General features: G+C 39.6%; 3 protein-coding genes across 6 annotated transcripts; all 3 read right to left on the reverse strand.

Annotated features, from left to right (window-relative positions):
* Window positions 1–2,940: 2,940 nt before the first annotated feature.
* On the reverse strand, window positions 2,941–5,078 carry gjb10 (gap junction protein beta 10). 3 transcript variants are annotated; one of them, XM_010772600.1, is made up of 2 exons: window positions 4,958–5,078; window positions 2,941–4,426 (listed from the first exon to the last, which is right to left on the reverse strand). In XM_010772600.1, the coding sequence occupies exon 2, from the start codon at window positions 4,389–4,391 to the stop codon at window positions 3,618–3,620; it is 774 nt and encodes a 257-aa protein (XP_010770902.1). In that variant the 5' UTR covers window positions 4,392–4,426; window positions 4,958–5,078; the 3' UTR covers window positions 2,941–3,617. The 3 variants fall into 3 exon arrangements, with proteins under 3 accessions (XP_010770902.1, XP_010770903.1, XP_010770901.1); XM_010772601.1 differs by having other exon boundaries at window positions 2,941–4,423; window positions 4,958–5,057; XM_010772599.1 differs by having other exon boundaries at window positions 2,941–4,492; window positions 4,958–5,040.
* A 1,116-nt stretch (window positions 5,079–6,194) lies between these two features.
* ppie (peptidylprolyl isomerase E (cyclophilin E)) lies at window positions 6,195–9,255 on the reverse strand. The gene is made up of 10 exons (XM_010772602.1): window positions 9,178–9,255; window positions 8,683–8,781; window positions 8,547–8,590; window positions 8,082–8,108; window positions 7,859–7,940; window positions 7,672–7,775; window positions 7,457–7,580; window positions 7,068–7,253; window positions 6,806–6,948; window positions 6,195–6,415 (listed from the first exon to the last, which is right to left on the reverse strand). Exons 1-10 carry the CDS (start codon window positions 9,206–9,208, stop codon window positions 6,347–6,349), a joined length of 909 nt encoding a protein of 302 aa, XP_010770904.1. The 5' UTR covers window positions 9,209–9,255; the 3' UTR covers window positions 6,195–6,346.
* Window positions 9,256–10,749: 1,494 nt separating this feature from the next.
* Window positions 10,750–19,523, reverse strand: pabpc4 (poly(A) binding protein, cytoplasmic 4 (inducible form)). Of its 2 annotated transcripts, none has more exons than XM_010772604.1 (15): window positions 18,921–19,523; window positions 16,031–16,224; window positions 15,299–15,414; window positions 14,150–14,289; window positions 13,972–14,066; window positions 13,755–13,892; window positions 13,555–13,650; window positions 13,169–13,438; window positions 12,456–12,546; window positions 12,110–12,205; window positions 11,841–11,971; window positions 11,654–11,744; window positions 11,439–11,569; window positions 11,217–11,341; window positions 10,750–11,139 (listed from the first exon to the last, which is right to left on the reverse strand). In XM_010772604.1, the coding sequence occupies exons 1-14, from the start codon at window positions 19,114–19,116 to the stop codon at window positions 11,240–11,242; spliced, it is 1,887 nt and encodes a 628-aa protein (XP_010770906.1). In that variant the 5' UTR covers window positions 19,117–19,523; the 3' UTR covers window positions 10,750–11,139; window positions 11,217–11,239. The 2 variants fall into 2 exon arrangements, with proteins under 2 accessions (XP_010770906.1, XP_010770905.1); XM_010772603.1 differs by having other exon boundaries at window positions 12,456–12,549.
* Between the last annotated feature and the right edge of the window lie 1,018 nt (window positions 19,524–20,541).

The following is a 20,541-nucleotide window of genomic DNA, read 5'->3' on the forward strand; positions in this document are numbered from 1 at the left end:
AAACCAATTAGAGCTCACATGGTTCACGTTAAGGATTGGCAACATAGTGACCACCAAATCCTTCCAGACACCGTTACATGAGGAAAAGCATCCTCTTCTTAGGGTTGTTTTGTGCTCATTAAAATGATTTCAAATATCAGATGTAGGTCCATTGTTCTTTACCTTCCCTTTTTTCCAGGAAGCGTCTCCCTGTTTGAACGTGTTTTTGAGTAGCTACTATACATAAAGTGTGCGTAAGAGGCAGACAGACACACCTTAAGGTGAATGCATTTTTTTGGTATTGTTTTGTTGTGCATGTCTTTGACTTGTTGCAAGCTTCTAAAAGCATGACGAGACAACATTCTTACAGGGATTTTACGTAGGAGTAGGCTATTGAAGAATGTGGGGTTGCTGGTAGGCCGGAGGTCATAGCAGAAAACACACATCATCATTATACAGGGGGAATTTGTTATTAATTCTTAAATGTCCCTGTTCCTTGTTCCTCATTCTCTTTCCTCATTCATTTACTGCTCTGTTAATTTATTCCATCTGCTTCCATGACTTTAACAACAGTGCCAAAAGAGCATGTTGTGTTTCCTTTATTCTTGTAGAGACAGAGCTCTTCTCAGATAACACTGTCACAATTCATGCTTATAGGCTCATCTTCAGATCTATTGTCTCCACTTCACCATCTGCATGCTTTTCACGACCAAACCTTGTTTTTTTTCAGACTTAACAGATAAGATATCCCTTCTAAACAGCTTTTGTGTCTCTCTTTTCTTTAGGAAAACCATCCCATCATAAGCAGTGTTTGCAGTCCTCAGAAGCTGTAAAGGAAAATCAAACATGCCATAGTTATGCCAGAGCATGCTACTTCTTGCAGACTATTCAGAGCTATTAAATCCTGTGTTGACTTTATATAAAAGGATAATATACTTGCTCATGTTTCACCAGTCTCAAGTCAAGTCATTGACTGAATTTGCATTGCTCTGTTCAATCGCATGCTATGTTTCAATGGACTTTTCTTCTTTCAGGCTCACAATGACAATGGCTCACAACTATTAGAGGAAGTGGGCTAAAAAACTGTAATTCACAAGGTTGAGATATAAGAGCAGTTGCAATGCCACATGCTTAGTTTGCAAACATAACTAACCTCATAATCTAACTAAATTATGTTTTTTCCTTCACCAAAGTTAAAATGTCTGGAAAAAATGAGATGTGAAACTGACATGTAGACAGAATTTTGTCTGTCTAAAAATCCATAAGTAATTCAATTATCAGTGCAAATTTTTGTTGTATTCATGTTTAGAACAAGTTTGTTTCTCATATTGTGTCTGTGTTCAAACCATTTCTACAATATAGAAAGCTGAATTGTATGAAAGGTTACACCATGAAAAGAATGTTATAAGGTGGGCTTGTCTAAAGCAAACACTTAATCTTAAAGACTCGCAGCCAACGGGCAAAACTCTCCGAACATCAACTGTGATTGTGCTTTCGAGGAAAGTCCAGCTGTGGCGTTAAGCTTCCAAAAACATCTGTATTTACTCCTGTAAAAGCTTTTTAGCAGTTCAGACTACAACAATTGAACTAGAGGTGTGAGGGGGAGGGTAAAGAAAAGTTGCTTCTTAGCTCCAGATGAATAACTGGTCCAGGCAGTCTACTTCTGGGACACACCTGGAGGAATGCACCCCAACCTCTGCCAGCAGCAAGTCTCGACAAGACAACAGCAACACAACACGGGGTAAACACTTTTCACTGCTGTGGCTGTGAAAGGAAGGAAATCTACCAGAACAGAGGGAAGGCCTGGGGAGAGAAATTAAACCCGAAAATAGCTGGGAGGGTCCTTTGATGGGAGGGATTGCCCGTTTCACTTAACTACCCAGTAAGGCTGGGCAAGCAGAAAAGGGACAAAGAGAACTTCAATTCTGTTTGCTTATATTTTCAGACCTTGTGACACTTGATCTAACACTTGAGAGTTTAGATCCTGTTTAGATAATATGGAATTGATGATTAACTCAGACTAATTGTAGCATATCTGACCCCCTAGAAAGTTCTCAAATCACCCACATAAAAACTTATTTTGCCACTTTCTTCTTGTAGATTTAGATATCAATTTGTGACATTTGTGCTACCGACCTTTTAAAGTAGAGGTGTTAAAAGTGTTTATAAGAAACATTGCCCTAGGAACCATGATAATCCACAGACCTCTCTTGTTAAAAAGGTTGATCGGAACTACTGTCTACTGTAAAATACATTGATGTTTCCCATTAAATCTGTTAACAGTAGTCTGCAGATTATCTTTCTGAATGTTTATGCAAAGACACTTTAATGTTTGACTCTTTAAAATGTCATTCTTTATTGCTCTGAGCAGCACCAACTATATTTATTCTCCTCTGTGGTATTGAGGAGGCAGTTTCAGAGGGAAAAACACTAGCAGAGCAAATGATCTAACTGGGTTCAAAAGAGAGTAAGAAATTGTATTTTACTCTCACTATATCTCTTCTATCACACATGAAGTTTCACAAGTGGAAACATCCAGTCAGAGGTTGTGTAGACCGACAAATTCCTGCACTGGGTGGATCAACACCCGTCAGAATGGGTGATTCAAACCGAGGGGTGGGAGACTCCTCCTCCGCCCTTCTCCAATGTACCAATCTACCTAAACAATGAGGGCGCTGCGCCTAGCAACAGAGCAATTTTGTTCGCCAATGGGGAGGGAGGGCTTTATGAAATGTAAAAAGTGTAAGAAGAAAGAAAGTCTGAGGGCTTTGTCAAACCACACAACTTGTGAAGAATCGATAAGTCCTGTGGCTAGATTAAATCAGTATATTTCATATGTTAAGATTTATTGTGTAACTATTATAGAACTACTGCATATGGACCTCTCTAAATTGCCTTCCTTGATTATATAGAGGAATAAAGACATTTTGAAAACATGAAAATGTAAAGAAAACTCACATCCAAACATCACAATTATTTTATTGGAAAATATTATTAACAACAATATTATTAACATCTTTGCAGCCACACATCCTGATATATGTGTGTACAACCCTGCATTTCAACATTATTGCACTCGTTTGCCTTTGTATAGGAAGCAGTTTAAAAACAAGTCAGATCAGTCTGTCAAACCTAATGATAAATTATGTAAGTTACTCACAAAGAACCAGATAGGATCATGTGAGTGAAGGGGAAAGAGACACAGTACAGCTTGGAGTAAGCAGTTCTGGGTTGAGCTTTGAGCAGAGGGAAAACTTTACACAGAAAACCACATGTGTTTGTAAAACCATCGCCAAAACCATGGAGTGACTCATGTAATTGGACTGTAGGCTAAATCTGAATCACACAAACTAGATTTTTCTTTGCAAGGCTGAACTTCATCTGTAAAAAAAAATACACTGACCCAAACACAACAGTGAGCACATTCCAGATAAATTACACATATGCCTCGGGGTCCAAATGTTTAAAAGTCTTTGATAGTGGACACAAAAAAAGTAAAGAACAAACTCAATCGTAGTTCAGTCTCTGAGCACAAAATGTCTGCTGACAAGTCTTTGAAGGAAGTGCCTGTAGAGTGGGGGGAGATTAGTTTCCTTTCCCACCGCATTCATTTAGTCTTTTCCTTTAATCTCAGAATCTCAGGATGTGACAAGGCTGTACGAAGGAGCGGGCGTCTCAGGGGAGCTTTTTCCAGGAATCTTTATACCGTTTGACTCGATCAATGTGCGTTTCGTGGTGTGGCGAGAGTTGTGAATGGATACACAACATTCACGGCATCGCTTGCCAATCAGGTAGACGATTTCAAAAATGGAGAGGAGGATGCAGGCCAGGCTGGTGACCACCATGAAGATGGTGAAGATCCGTTTCTCGGTGGGTCGAGCGATGAAGCAGTCCACCTTGTTGGGGCAGGGCTTCTGTTCACATTTGATCAGCGAGGGAAAGTCGTAACCCTCGTAGATGTGGTAGAGGAGGTAGACGAAGGTGGTGTCCACACCTATTTTGAAGACCAAAGTGAGAACGTAGGTCCACCACAGGCCTCCACGCTTCTTGCCCGTGTTCAGGTAGAGGGTTCTGCAGTTCTCGCCATACTTGAGCCGGTGTTTGCGCTCCCTGTCGTCCCTGTAGGCCACATGCATCGTCACCAGGAGAGAGGGGCAGGTGACGAAGATGAGCTGCAGGGCCCACAGCCGCACGTGGGACACGGGGAAGAAGTGGTCGTAGCAGACGTTGTGGCACCCGGGCTGAGCCGTGTTGCATTTGAAGTCTTTCTGTTCATCACCCCACACCTTCTCTGCGGCCACCACAAACACCAAGACCCTGAATAGGAACACGATAGAGAGCCACACTCGGCCGAAGACTGTGGAGTATTTGTTCACTCCACTGAGGAGGCCCTGGAGGAATGCCCAGTTCATGACGACGTTTGTTCACAGTCTGTCTTCTCTTCCTGCTGATGGAAGACAGAGGAAACTCTTTTCAGCTGAACAGGCACAGAGAAAACCAGGTATCTACCGACCTGAGACAAAATAAATCAGTCACACACACACATAGAAGAGGGATAAAACAACTAAGAAACAAGTTCGGGCGAAACTGGGTTAATATCATGATAATCCCGTGTTAACATATATTTAACGCACAAAGATAAAAAAAATCAAAACAAAAAAAAAGATTAAAAAAAAGATCAAAAACAACACAATGAACAACACAAATGTCCGTCATTTCTTGATAATATAAGATGTGTTCTTATTCTACAAGCAGAAACCTTTTTTAAACTCGTTTTGTGCCGAAACACAGTCAAACAAATATTACTGAATCACTTCCAAATGACTGCGGTAAACTTTTTAAAGTTTGGACATTCCGTCTGCAATTGCGCGTATCCACAATATCCTCGTCTAAATGCTACACAATCGGATAAATCCAAACATGTTCGCGTTATCATCCTATTCCGTATTTAACATATTAATTTGAATAGGCTACTTACAGTTTAGCCGCTGCTGCTGCGCTTCAGTGTCGGAGCGGCGGAGCAGCTTGGGTGAAGCTCTCGGATGAATATCTCAGGAGATTTCTCAACAGACGGGAGTGGAGGGGGTGGAGTTGTTTGCCTGCCATGTCTTCTTCTCTCCAATCAACCTGCTCAGGTGTGGCAGCCACACTGCAACAAACTTGTTATACGATTACGTATGGATATAGGGTAACGTTTGATGTACCGTTTATGTCAAAATAGGCATCATGCGTTTGGATCAGATTGGATTGATCAGGTGTCCTGCAAGTTCATTATTTACATGAAACCCATTAAATGAAGAAAAAACAATTCAATACAAACAATAAAATCATGTAAAATAAAGACATTTCGTATTTGTATAAAATATCAGCGCATGCACATCATCTGTTTTTTTTACATAAACTGTTTATCCTCAACTATAAAGGATGTTTTTTAAAGTAATACTCTTCCTCACTGTTACTATTTACGTTTTATAATCATTCCAGGCATTGTAAAAATTGACATCTGTGTTACTATAGCTTTCATTCATTCAATTGCATCTTGATATATTGCAGTATTTTCATATAATTGTCTTGTTTTTCGACATACTATGATCTTTTCATATTTACACTATACTATGATTTTCTTTACTTTTTCACCAGACTTGACTATGAGTTCTTTTCAAATTGTTCTACATATCACACAATCACTTTTTCAACATGTCAAACTATTATTGAATTGTTTTTTTCAGAAATCTTCGACATAATAATCGTATTTTCTAATTAGTTGACTTTGTATTTTTGTTTACTATTTTCGACACGCAATATGACTTTTTTATTAAATGTTCAACATACTATACTTTTGGTTTTCTTCAGATATTTTCTATACAATACAATGAACATTCTCAGGTTTTTTGGACTCACTGTACATAAAAATATCCGTTGAAATCAATGGAAAACTATTCTATCGATATTATCGAAAATTACATAAGGACTTATAAGGACTTTTCATATTCTTTGACACAATACACTATGGCTTTTATTAATATTTTCAACATACTGTAACCAACATTACCATTTGCAAACTTGAGGTGAAAGGTGACCAAAGGTCAAAACTTGTTCAACACTTGCTGGTGTCTTGTCTGTAATAATTTAGGAAGCGGTTGATTTGATATGCATCGCTAAGAGAATTGGCCAACCATTTCCACTCTTTTTGTACCAAGGAATAGAAATCAAGCTGTGGTTTCTTTATTAAAAAAAAAAGAAGTTTATTGAAATATTTACATGGCAGACAATGTGGGCTCAAAGAACAAAATACCATGAACACACTCACACTGTCAGACATACACTGCAGCCACAGACACATACAAGCAAACACACACTGTTTTGGTCACTCATATTCTCCACAGTCCGAGATGATTACTTTCTGCTTCGGCTTGCCGTCTTTATTTCCCTGAGCCTGCAAAAAGAAAACACAAATATAAAAAAGCAATTACATCTAAAGATTCATCCTGATTGTCTTTAACCTTTACAAGCTTTTATAGCTAAATAACCTGCTATTATCAATATAACATTAAACCAATATAGTGATTTTGTAATGTGTCCCCTTTTAAGTGAGATGATGAACAGAAAGTGTATTCACAGGTAGCAAAAGTGAGAATCAAATAGTGATGGACATTGTTTTGAAATAAATTGTTTTTAAATTGAGAGCATTTAAACCAGAGGGCTATGTTGTTGTATTGTGTAGCTCATTATGATCACTGCATTGACCTTCAGTTGTATTTAATAATAATAATGATAATAATAATAATAATAATAATGCAGTCTGAGTCAACCCTTTATCCCTCACCTCCATTGCACGGAGCACATCCATGCCCTCCACCATATCTCCAAACACCACATGTTTGCCGTCCAGCCAGTCTGTTTTGTCAGTCGTGATGAAGAACTGGGAGCCGTTAGTGTTTGCTCCAGAGTTGGCCATGGAGAGCTGGCCTGTGAACACAAAAAAACAAGATTGTGAACAGTTATCCACAGAATCTGTAAAGCATGATGCTGATTCACACTCAGACCTCCGACACAAACACCCACGAACCCCACACAAAACTCCTCACCTGGCGCTGTGTGCTTGAGGACAAAGTTCTCATCATCAAACTTCCGGCCGTAGATGGACTTGCCCCCGGTGCCGTTGTGGTTTGTGAAGTCTCCTCCCTGGCACATGAACTGAGGGATGACGCGATGAAAGCAGCTGCCCTTAAAGCCAAAGCCCTTCTCGTGCGTGCACAGGCAGCGGAAATTCTCTGTAGAGAATGAAAGAAACGATGATGAGGTCACTTTTTGCCAATTTTAGATTTAGGGGGGAATGATAAACACTTTTTTTTTTTTAATATCGACTCCTGTAGAATTCAGTGTCAATTCTTTATGCAAGCACACTTAACATTGTACAGCTACAAAATAACTTTTTGACAAAGATATGATGTTGAAAGCCCTACAGCACACACACCTGCTGTCATGGGAACAATGTCGGCCCGAAGAAGGAATCGTAGTCTCCCCGCTGCCTTGTTTCCAATCTTGATGTCCATGTAGACCTGAGGATTAACTCTGCCCTTTTTAGCCGGGGGCTCAGCCTGCAAAAAACAACCAAATCATACTGATGTCACTATCTTGACATAGTTAAGGGTGGGAGCCACCAACCCTTTTTAGAGAAAGCAGCCTCACCTCCTCTGTTGTAGTGGTGGTTTTCTCTCCAGCCGCTGCCTCCCCGTCAGCTTCCTCTGCTGTCTTCCCCGAGAACTTCTTCAGCCAGTCGTCATCCGACCACACTGACAGAAAAGCAGATTTAAATTAAGAATAAAGGATTTAATATACTTGAACCTAAGAACTCTATAAGCTGTTTTTAAATTACCTGGTCGAGAAGATCCTTCTTTGATCCTCATGGGCTTGGCAGTGTTGACTCGGATAGTCCGCCCGAAAAGCTCAGACTCATTCTGGCAGAAAGAGCAAGAACATCAACATTAAAACAGAAAGCTAGAAAAGAGCAAACTCACATCAGCTATGTCTCAGGAACAGAATAACATTCTCACTTACATGATTGTGTATGCACTTACACAACACAGTGATGCACTTACCATGTTATCAATAGCTGCAGCAGCATCCTACAGAACAAAAGGCCATATATGTCATGAGCACAGAAATATGTATAATTGAAATCCTTACTATATGTTACCATCCATGTTTACACTGAATTCAACAGTCAAGCAAAGATACAAAATGTCCTTATCAGACAGTAGTGCAAATAATAATAATACATTTAGCCCATTCATATTTATATGCTGTACAACAACAAGGGGCAGTGACATATTTCAAGGATCTACATAACAGTACATTACAATCCCAAGCAGATAGATTACTATGTGTTGCAAACCTTTCTTTAAACTCAGATAGTGTTAAGGTGTGTCCATGTTTAACTTTTCTCTCAATAGTGCAACTACACACTGATTTTAGCCTATTTTAATATATGTATTGGCATTTTCATGTAAATATCAGAATATTGTTACTTTCAGTGTGTACTTTAGAGAAGTACCAGTACATACCTCTCCCAGTTCAAACTCAATGAAGGCAAATCCTCTGTGCTTTTCTGAAAACAGATCATTAGACAGACACATTATTTCAGTTTATCTTGGCCACAGTGATAAAGTGTTGCAGAAACAGAGCAGTTACTAGTCTTACCTGTTTCATAGTCTAATGGTATCTGGATGTCTGTAATGTCTCCAAACGGAATAAAAGCTGCATGTAACACCTTCTCATCGACCTCCTCTGCCAGGCCACCTGACAGAACACAGCAAAATGATGAAATGTATATTATTGCATATTAGCGGAAGAGCATAACGGGACAGTTTAAACGTGCTGCGTCCAATAAACATATGTCTATAGGATTTCCTGAAGCTTAGGCTTATATTTATATTTGACTAAATTCATTCAAAATTCTTTAACAAGTTGACTATAACTACTTTCTCATGTTAAAAATCGGCGAAGTTGCCATGTTTTCAGGAGACGTTTTCAAGTTTTACCGGCTAAACCTTTTCCTTCCGGAGGTTTTCTTGCACTATATTCATATTTTCATTTAGTTACTTCAAATATTTATAAAGTATTGACCTTATGTTTGCTAAATGTAGTGAAACTATGTAGTTTCAACGATTTTTAAGAAAAAAAACATTAACTTACCAACATACAGCACTCGTTTGTTAGCCGCCATATTGGATGTTACCCCTCAACTTTGACCCCGCAGATTGTGATTGGTTCAATGAGACTAAAGCCCGCCTCCCAATGACCACGTTTCCTGAGGCGCCATCTGTCGGAGGAAACGGGCACGACTCCATATTCACTTTAATACTAGGCTTCAGTATTACAAATTGTACATTCAGCTGCAGACTATCACCACACTCCTTCTATAGCTGGGATTGGGAACGTCCGTTTTACCAGTTTTATCTATCTTGTTCAGCAAATATTCCAAAACTCTACATCTACTTTTTACTACTACTATTTAGGAAGACAAAAAGCTTTCATTTGGATATAAGTGAAATAAGATTTGCATTTGAGATAAAACTCTTCCTTGTTACATGTTTGAATAATAATATTAATGATGACTTAAGCTGTTTCAGATAGGGACATGCCACTTGTTATAGTATGAAAAGCACAGGAAATGATATTGTGATTCATATGCACTGTTGTGTTTTACAACAACGGTATGCCTCTATGCACAATTCTAGGATCCTGAAACAGCAGTTGCCAGGTTTCAATCATTATTTTTATTTTTTTCCCTCTGATTTTCCCACGCTGATAATGTCCAAATATCCTCTGTGGAAAGAAAGGCCTGTTGGTGGCTCACACTGTAATCACTTACTGGGACACCTGTGCTTTCTTACAAGTCCAACTGCTGTGAAAAATCTCGGATTATTGTGGAGCATATTTTATTTTACCTTTCTCTATCTAAAAGGGACATTTTAAGAGCAGCCAAAAATATTTTTGGGAACCAATATCTAATAGGGCACTCTTATAAATATTGCATTTGAACTAATGGATTAAATATTAATTAATAAATCAAAAATGTTTTGATTTGTTTTAAGCTCTTTTCTAAGATAACTTATAGCTTGTTAAGAATATCTCTGGCTGGTGGTACCATATTTAGTTTGACTAAGATAAGAAAAAAGGCATTAAACTTTCAGAAAATATATTTTTTATATCTCACCCTTTGTCAGTAATTGATGCACATGCTTTCTGTCATCAGGATCATTCTTTCGAAGAATGAGAAGTGTCTTAAAGCTTTTAAAAAATGTTTAATGAATCCTATGCAAGCTAATGGATAAAAATGATATGATCAACATGATGGTGGTGACACCTTTTTAGTTGCATTGAATAAGTTATTTTGCTGAGATGTAATGGCAATTAAGTCATGACAATTATCTTGAATGGGTTTTCTATGCAAAAATATGATTCATTTAACTTGTTAGTTTCTCATTTTTTTAAGGCAAAATCTTTCCTATGTCATTTTCAAGGGTCCAATGTAGCTTGTAGCTTATATCAATCATCTATCCGAGTGAACATCCAGACAAAACATATGATACCATACCATATGAATGATAATATTGTTTGTTCTACTCCTGCAATGCCTTAACTATTCTGCTGTGTACAATTCGGCCATCTCTGTGTACTACTGATAGGTAAGCGTGTGTCACTTGAAACTGAATAAATAAAGCTTCATGTAGGCATTACATTCAGACAACAGTAGAAACCTTGATATGTCATCCTTTTATTGAGAATACCACACACCCATGATAACATGATAGGATGGGGGAGTTCATCATTTCAAATCAAACATAAAACTTTCAAGCAAAGCAAAAGAATAAGGCTTGTTTCCCTTTTTTAGAAAAAAGAGGTCTCTCTCCTTCGCCACAAGGTTAAGAACCTTCCTTCAAGATTTGTTTGCATATCTGCTTTTGGTATGCAGTTTAAAAGTTTTACAGAACTAGAAAACTATGAACCGTTATATTTTTCAAAATGTTCCAGTATATCTCTTATTACATTTTCCTTTTTTTTCCCTTCATTTTTTGCATAATTCTTCAGAGGAGTAAGGTGTATGGAGTCGGTGTAGAGTGTCTCTCCCCATCTCTGCACTCTGCCTGTGCGCTGAAAGACAATTACTTTTTATTAACACAACAAACCTGGAATTATGTAAGAATAGACTGACTGATAATGATACGTACCACTTCAGTACAGCACACAGTCTTTAGGATGTGGCCACAGCAGCAGTAGTAGCCATGCTTCCCACTTTCTGAGTCGCATCCTTCTTTGCCTGGTGTGCTTGAAGCACAGCAACGGCTTCATCCACCTGTACAAAGATAACATCGAACATGAATGAAACAGCGTACTATGGATAACAGACGTTTTAGTGCCACTTTATGGCAAGGATAGAGGTAATCAAGTACCTTTGAGCGCAGAGATTCATGAGACTCCAGCATATGCAGCAGTTCAGAGTTGTCGATCTCCAGCAGCATGCCAGTGATCTTTCCTGCCAGGTTGGCGTGCATGGACTGAATCAGTGGGAAAAGACGCTCACCTATTTGGAAAAATAAATAAATAAATCAACCTAATTATTAAAAAAAAACATAATAGTTTCTTTATCATGATGGGATATTATTACCTAGCATTTGTTTCTGCTCCTGTGGGGGTGCAGCAGCCAGCATGGAGGCCGTGAGAGGCTCCTGGCCCTGAACGTGCACAGCCGGCTGAGCCTGGACAGAGAGAAAGCATAGGAAGGAAAATGATATAAAGGTTTTGGGGTTCGATATGATAGGAACATGACATGATGTGTTTTTTTTAGCTCATACCTGCTGTAAGGCAATAGGTTGCACCACCTGGGGGTTGGGGTTACGGACACCAGTGGCATATTTGTAAGGAGGCATGGCGCGGGGGCCGGGGACTCCCATCGAGGGACGAGGAGCCATGGCCTGGCCAGAAGCTAGCAGAGAGGAGGGAAAATGGAGCATAATTCAGAGTCTTGACAACCTCTACTGAACATGCATATACCTCAATAAAAGCAAAAGTGAATATCAATGATGGTGGTCATTGTGGTTGCTAATGTTATGAGTGAACACACCTCTTGGACCCTGTGAGCCACCGCCAGGACTCATGTGTCTCAAGTTAGCACGGGGTCCTGGCTGACGCAGCGAGTTGGGTATCCCCTGGAAACCACCTAGGAGTGACAGAAGCAGAGACAAAAACAATGAGATGAATAACAAAAGGGTTGAGCATTAAATTGTATAGATTTCAAATAGGTCCATTGCAGTATAGCTATATTACAGTGTCCGTGAAAGCATATCCAAAATAGATGCCCTGCAGGGGCGGACTGGGACTAAAAATCAGCCCGGGAAACTTGACCGGCCAAGCCGCCCAACTCGGTATCGCTAGTCAATTGTCAACGTCATAAAGTGCCAAATGCTCACCTTGACCTCTGCCTCCTTGCTGCTGCCACCTGGGGTTGGGTCGCATTTGGGCCAGCTGATTTGGTGCATAGTATGTAGTCCTATTCTGGGCCTGCTGGGTACAAGTGAGGGAAATGTTTCATTTTATGTCATTCAAGTCATACCACACCTAAACCACTGATGTGACTATCTTTGTAACCTGTTACGTTTTACTGAAATAAAACAAGAGTCAACATTGTACTTTGTGACTTCTGGGGAAAACAATAAAAACACTTCACTTAGAGTTGGTGGTAATTGGACAATTCATAATAACATTTAAAGTTGGTATGGCATACTTATTAGCACAGAGTTGCATATGTACACATCAAGCACACATTGCGTGACATTTGACTTTGGTTTGTATCTACTGGGCAAAGATAAATCCAATATGCACTCCTCTTATTAGCTCTGTCTTTGGTGTCCATCTACTGCTGCAGGAAATATCTGGCTTCAAGCTGGTAAATGCTTAAAGATGTTACATTTTGTAGTCAGCAGTTTAATGATGAGCTGGTTATCTACATAAGGTTTAAACATTTGTCAAACATAATGAGCCTACACCAAAAAACTCAGTAGAGTCAGATGATAAGTATCTATAGATTTGTTACTAGGAGTTAGCCCCTTTCACATTCAACACTGTATATTTTTAAGATGGCCATGTTAACACACACTATCTTTACAGACGTTGATTCTCCTACCTGTGGCACAGCTGGCATGAAGTATCCACTGGTAGGCTGGAACTGATTAATGATGGCATTAGCTGGCATGGCTCTCATGCCAGCAATGCGCTGCATGTACTGGTTGGTGAGGTGGGCTTTGCGCTCTTCTTTGCGCTGAGCCAGAGCGACGTAGAGGGGTTTGGATCCAACGATGCGTCCGTTCATCTCAGTCACAGCCTTGGTGGCCTCTTCAGGGGAGGAGAAGCAGACAAAGCCGAAGCCCTTGGAGCGGCCCTCCTCCAGCATCACCTAATGTAGAGACAGATAGTGACTGAGTACCTTCAAACACATAATATTGTAAGCACTGACACATCATCTTTTCTCTTATGGTGATGAAATTGCAACATCAATTTGATTGTTCTCACCTTGGCACTTGTGATAGACCCGAATGGAGTGAACTCTTTACGCAGTTTCTCATCGTCTATGGTGTCATCCAGGTTCTTAATGTAAAGATTAACGCCCTGAAACCAAAGACGGACAGTCAGGATTCATACGTAGCAGCTTCTTCGACATTAGACTAAATATAGGATTTATTTGATTAATTAAGGGATTAGTCTCTACACACCTGGTAACGACTGATCCTCTCTTGTTTCAGCAGCTCAAACCTCCTCTTGAGCTCCGCCTGCCGCTCCATCTTCTTCTGAGCCCGGCCCACAAACACTGTCTTTCCATTATATTCAGTGCCATTCATGTCCTCTACAGCCTTTGTACAAAATCATTGTTATTAGCAAGAATTACCACAAATGACCAATCACGTAGTGCACACTATGAGGGCAAAGTACCTTGTTAGCATCTTCATGTTGTTCGAAACTAACAAATCCAAAGCCTCTGCATTTGCCGGTGGGATCTGTCATCACCTTCACGCTGAGAATTGTACCTGCAGAGATTAATGGTCAGATAAGTGGGTCCGGGATTGCAGACCACATTCAGGTTTGGAGGATAAATCTAGTTCCACTTTACCATATTTTTCGAAAAGCTCTTTCAGCCGTTCATCATTCATTTCATCCCCGAAGTTCTTGATGTAGACATTGGTAAACTCCTTGGCCTTGGCACCAAGTTCAGCCTCCCGTTCTTTGCGAGATTTGAAACGACCCACAAACCTAAAGAGAGGAAGGGGAGCAGCGAAACACACTCTTGTAAAACAGTCCTGAAAGTGGTGGGTAAAACAAACCAGGATCCATCTGTTTTGACTTCCTTTTCCCGATCTAAAAACACTCTTGATCCCGGGAGAGGATGACCTGACCACACAAGCAAGGTAAGTAAAAGAGAGTACTTTCTTTTACAAAACAGGAACAACACCCACAAAACAAATTCATCATGTGACACATCATTCCTGGGGTAAAACATCAAACTGCTGTTAATATCACCAGAGGCAGGCAGATAGGTTGGCATGCTAGACATCACAGAGACAACCATCTTAATTCTTGGTCCAAAACTTGATGAGGAGGTGGATGGAGAGGGATGGAGGAACAGAGTCTCACAGTACAAAGAAAAGCTGAGGAAGACCAAGTGATCTTATATACCTTGCTATGATGACCTCTCCCCTTCTGCCATCCAGTATTGTATTCCTGCATTCGATCCATCACTAAAACACACAAGCGTGGTCATACACACACACACACACACATACAAACACTCCAAGACGGGTGACCAGCGGGTGGACCAATGAGGCAACAGAAAATGCTTCTGGTAAGAAAGATAAGAGCTAAGGTAAGAGCTTTTAGTTTGTTATCTAATCAGTTCAGAGGTTATCTTCTTACTGGCGGTTGTGAGAGATGAGCTTTATTAGTCAGATTATTCACACACAAACTCAACTCCAAAAAGACACGAAAAGTCAGTTCACTCAACACATGTGCAGAACAAACAAGTCAGGTTTACACAAAATAAACACCCTTATAACACCGGTACATGTAAGCTATTGCTATATTATCACCATAAGCTCTATGATAACTGCAACCTCTACAACTGGACTTTTAAAAGCATCATTATTCTTTTACTTTCAAGATTTTCTTTACATTTTAAGCTGAATTGTTTTAAAAGTCTCTTTATAAAAAACTGACAACAATAAACAACCCTTTGTCCCAAGTTCCTAAATGATCAGACACTCACACCTTGCGGTCATTCAGAAGCATGCCGTTCATCTTCTCGATGGCACGATCGGCAGCATCCTGGGTCTCAAAGTGGACAAAAGCGTAGCCCTTGGAACCATTTTCATCACACACCACCTGGAGTAGAGAAAGACATTGTATCAGCATTATTTTATTTTATTTATTTTACCTTTATTCAACCAGGATAGGTCTGTATGTATGGTATGTTTGCATGCATTCGGTTTAACTTGAAAGCAATAGTTAAATCGTTTTAGAAGAGCGCTTCTTTGCTTTCTTGCTGAGGGTAAGATTAAGAATATCGATACCACTGTAAAATGTTTCCTCTAAATATGAAGCTGAAGACAGCTAGCCTAGCATAGCATAAAGACCAGAAACAGCTAGCCTGGATCCGTCTGTACAAAAACGTGTCTATTTGTTGTTTTACAGGGTTTATTTGCCAGTTTAACATGTAAGGTGTCACTCGATCCATATTTAAATAACTGTACATTAGTAAGCATCAGGCTGTTGGGTGATTTGTGTTACCTTCTGGACAGAGCCAGGCTAGCTGTTTCCAATACAAGGTAAGTTAGCCAGCTGCTAGCTGTAGCTTCATATTCAACTGTGGGAATATGGCAGTGATGTTTGGAGATGGAACTAGAACTAACTACATTTGTGTGAAATCTCAAGGCAAGAACAGTTTTGATAGAAACGATCATCTTTTAACATCCCTCAGTCGAATTTAGGACAGTTGTACCTTGCAGGAGAGGATGTTGCCAAAGGCAGAGAAGGTGTCGTACAGGGCTTTGTTGTCAATGGACTTGTCAAGGTTCTTGATGAACACGTTGCCCACTCCAGACTTCCTGAGTGAGGGGTCTCTTTGGGACCACATGATTCTGATTGGCTTCCCTTTCACCACGTCAAAGTTCATGGTGTCCAGGGCTCTCTCAGCTGAGGGAGGAGGGGCAGAGATATGGAGGGAAAGGTCAGGGGTGGTTGTTTACATGGAGCAACCAGTCAAAACATATATGTTACTAGTATGTCTGTAACCAACATGCTTCCATCTATCATGGACAATACATGCACACAAGGAATTTCTATTTTGTCAAAACCGATTGTTAAGATGCTGCCATACACACACACAGCAGGGCCTTAAGAGACATTTTACATAAAATGATCATTTGTATATCAATTACTCGCCGGTGTTTTTTTTAAGAAAACTGTGTTTGTTTTGCATGCCTTCACGATAACCCAAAGAATGTATCAAGAAGTATTGATGTTTGAAGTAAATAGTATTGCATCAAATAACAACAATACTACATCAAATAATCCCATGCAAATTGTTAAGTATAACCCAAGTCTTATTTTTATACTACCATTCTTACTAGATGACCCCAGAACTTATTATTTAATATAATTGGATATAGTTTTGCTGCCGTTCAACACAGCTCCCATTTATTTCAATATAGCAAAACATTTCTTAGTTTTTTACCATGAAAGTATTCATGATTTTCTTTGAGTATTAAAAGGTAACACGAGGTAGAAAGTTGGTATACAAATGATTATTTAGGGTGTTAATTATCGTTTAATAACGTCCCAGGAGAAATAAGATGAACCCAAAGTCTACAGTGTAGTGTATTAGTCTTAGCTTCCAGCCCATTAACAAGGTATATGTAACATGGCTGAGGACTGCAGCAGACAGGCGGAGGAGCAGCTGGGACATGTGTCAGGGGCAGCTGCAGTGGGCGAGCTGGGAGCACATGTCCCCCTTCTCCAACTCAACACATGCTGCTGGGCCACGTCCGACCTAAGACAGTTGCACTATCAGTGCAGCAGGCCCAACTATAATACAAATGTGCTTATTGTAGGTATAAGATGTACTATGTGTTATCTGCTCACTTCATTCTGTCTCTTTTAAACCTGATTCAAAGAAGACATAATGGAAGGAGGCATAGGTTCAGGTTCAATTTATAAAATGTTTTCTCTCAATCTATTGCACCAACTCTCATAAAGGCGCTCATGTCCATGTGTGCACAAACGCCAAAACATCCCTTTGTTCTGTCCACAATAACAGATACACACACACACACACATAGGCCAGGCTTTCCAGCTAAAAGTGTCTGGTAAACAAAACAGAGCTGCCTTGTGTCTGCTGGCATCAGCAGTTTGGATCACAATTGTACTTCATAGCCTGTGTTCTCAGAGAAGGTGTGTGTGACCGCTGTCAAACATGTGGTCTTCTGGAACGTTCAGATTGGGAATTGGAGTTTTAAAAAGGCCAGCTTGATCTATGTAATAATTACTATTTTAAATGATTAGTTAAATAATTAAGAACAGTAGTTAAACAGAGTGGTCAAATGTTGTTGTGTTGAATTATTAGTTGTTGGTTAACAATTTCTTTCAAGGTAAAAACTTAAAAGAATTTCTGCCAGGCAAATTAAGTGCTGCTCAGAAAGATGTTCTATATTTAGAGAGGGGTCCTGGGAGGTATGTGCTGGCATAGAGTGTGAGTAGAGCATTCTCTACCATTGGTGGGGAAGAGCCACTCAACAAGAATGCTCAAATGAGCAACACTACGCCTCAGAGTGGGATTCATAAAAAAATCAACAGAGAGTGCATGACTACAGCGTTACTCTGAATGAAACAGATATACAGAAGTTAGATTTATTTACAGACAGCAAGCTATTGCTCCACAGGCACATGCTAACTACCCAACAGTTACCATCCCCCCCATGTCTACACTTCCAATAACAAATATGTTGTCTTCTCACTTGTGGCTCTTACCAAGTGAGTGACACTACCTCCCTTGAAGTTGTGACATATCGTTACAACAGCTTTTGGTGACAGACTCGAGCACAGATAAATTGTGACAGGTGTTTATCGTTGATAAAGGAGGCAAAAAAGCCCACACAATGTAAACAGTGTCAGCAGGCCACCACAGCACCTGCTACTATTGCTCAATGCTTTGACTGGAGGCACAATGTCCTAATAGATGAACAACCCTCAAATGGTTACGATATTACAGATAAACCTATTAGGATTCAGATAATACCAAATATGGGATTAAATGCCAACAGGATAGAGTATTTTACTATTACTGCATGTGCCAGACAATACAAATGAGACATGTCAAGCTGGCATTGCAGGAGTCATTGTTCAGCTGTCCCTTCTCTTGCTTAGACATAGCAACAGAGGGCTATGTGAATTGGTTACACCCAGTAGCCCTAAGTAGGAGCAGAAATGGGTCATTTGGGCAGATTAAGTGAGACTGCAAAAGGTTTTGATATTCCCAATTCATTTGGCATTAAAGAGACGCTTCTATTCACTTTCAAGTAGCTACAGATCAAACTGCATGGGTGTGAATGCTGGCAGGAGTATTCTCAACAACTGGGGCATGCTTATATGGGTCAAAATGAGTGCACTATCCAGTCTATGGCACAGGGTTATTTAGAAGCAAATCATGTGTTTTCATTGTCAGTGTGTAGCCTACTTGATTTTGCATTGGGTTATGCAGACAGGTTAACTCTTGACATTGAGATCATATGGTGACATTGTCAATATTTAAAGGATGCATGAGGTGTGCATTTTAAAGCCGCATGCAGGTAACATATGCTCAAACTGCAGTGATCACTTCGCGTGTTTCTTACCATCAGCGGGTTGAGAGAAGTTCACATAGGCGTAACCGAGGGATCGCCGGGTGATCATGTCACGGCAGACCCGAATGGAGAGCACCGGTCCGGCGGGGCTGAATTTCTCATACAGCATAGCCTCCGTGATGTCGGGATGCAGGTCGCCAACGTAAAGAGAAGCCATCGGATAACTCCCTGTCGCTGTGTTGTCCATAACTTTGAATTCACAATATAAATGAATTCAGGGTTCCCCTCAGAAACGCCAGAAAAAAGCCGGTTGGTGTGAGCTCTATTCCGGGTCCGATGTGCCCTTCAGCTCAAAAAGACAGCTGGCTCTGTTGTCCAGCTTGTTGAAAAAAAAAAAAAACTGAAAAATCACGATATAAAATGATCTCTTCTCAAGTGTTTCTTCCTTTAAAAGACACGAACTTCGTTTAAAGCCCAAGGCCTGTTGTTTCTCGTATTTTTATAAATTATTATTTTTACTGTTTTTTTTTTTAAACGTTTGTATTTCTTTAATTATCCTTGTTTTTATTAAGATTTTGTGGATTTTATATTTTTTATTTTTTTTTAAAGTTTTTCAAGATCGGTGAGTTAGACACTCACGCTTGTTTTGTGGCCGGGGAAAGAGACTGCGTGAGGAAAAGCATGGGCACTTTATAGAGAGTGGGTGTGAGGAGGAACTAGTGGCCAGGGTCAAACATGGGATGGGAGAATAACACCGAGCATGCGGTGTAAAAGAGAGCTCACACTGTACCCTGCTAACTACAGAGCGCAGCTCCCCACAGCGACATCTGGGTGCATGTTACCACCATGGACAACGTTTCAAGTTGGATTGAAATATATTTCAGAAAAAAAATACATCTAAAAAAAAAAAAAAGAGAAATGACTCCTATACCAAAGTCATTTTTCATAATACAAATTGACTGGAGGTGGGAGAAGTACTAATGTACTTGAGTAAAAGTACCAAAGTGTAGCAATACTCAAGTAAAATTCCTGCATTAAAAAATTACTCAAGTATAAGCATCAAAATAAACTTAAGTACCAAAAGTAGAAGTAGTAATTATGCAGATATGTCTATTTCAGAATATACATCATGCGTTTTGATTATAATTATTGATCGTTAAAGTGTCATCAAAGCTGGTAAAGGTGCAGAGTTTGAATTAATTTGTATACTGGAGGGTGGACTGTAAATTTACTCCAAGTGTAACTAAAGTATTATTCAAGTGATGATTAGATTTCACATCATTAATCCAAATCTGTCAAGTAACTAAAGTTATTAAATAAATGTAGTGGAGTAAAAATACACGATTTACCTCTGAAATGTAGTGTAAAAGTATAAAGTAGCCTAGCATAAACATGGAAATATTAAATATTAAATAACATTAAGTACCTCAAAATTGTGCAAGAGTAGTTTAAAAATGTGGTCACTGGCTATGTATCCATCAAATATGTGCATGTAAATTCTTAAACGCACAGAAGGTACATTCATCTTTAGAATGCTCCATTAATTGATCCCTCTTTGAAATTAACCCTTAACAGTCAGAAAGTCTGACTTATTATGATCAGCCTTATCGACAATCATTAAGGGTTTATATTTCAGTATAAATAATTCAATTAGTTTATTCAAGTGTTTCTC

Source organism: Notothenia coriiceps, unplaced genomic scaffold (genome assembly GCF_000735185.1).
Source record: "Notothenia coriiceps isolate Sejong01 unplaced genomic scaffold, NC01 NC01_scaffold00011474, whole genome shotgun sequence".
NCBI lineage: Eukaryota > Metazoa > Chordata > Actinopteri > Perciformes > Nototheniidae > Notothenia > Notothenia coriiceps.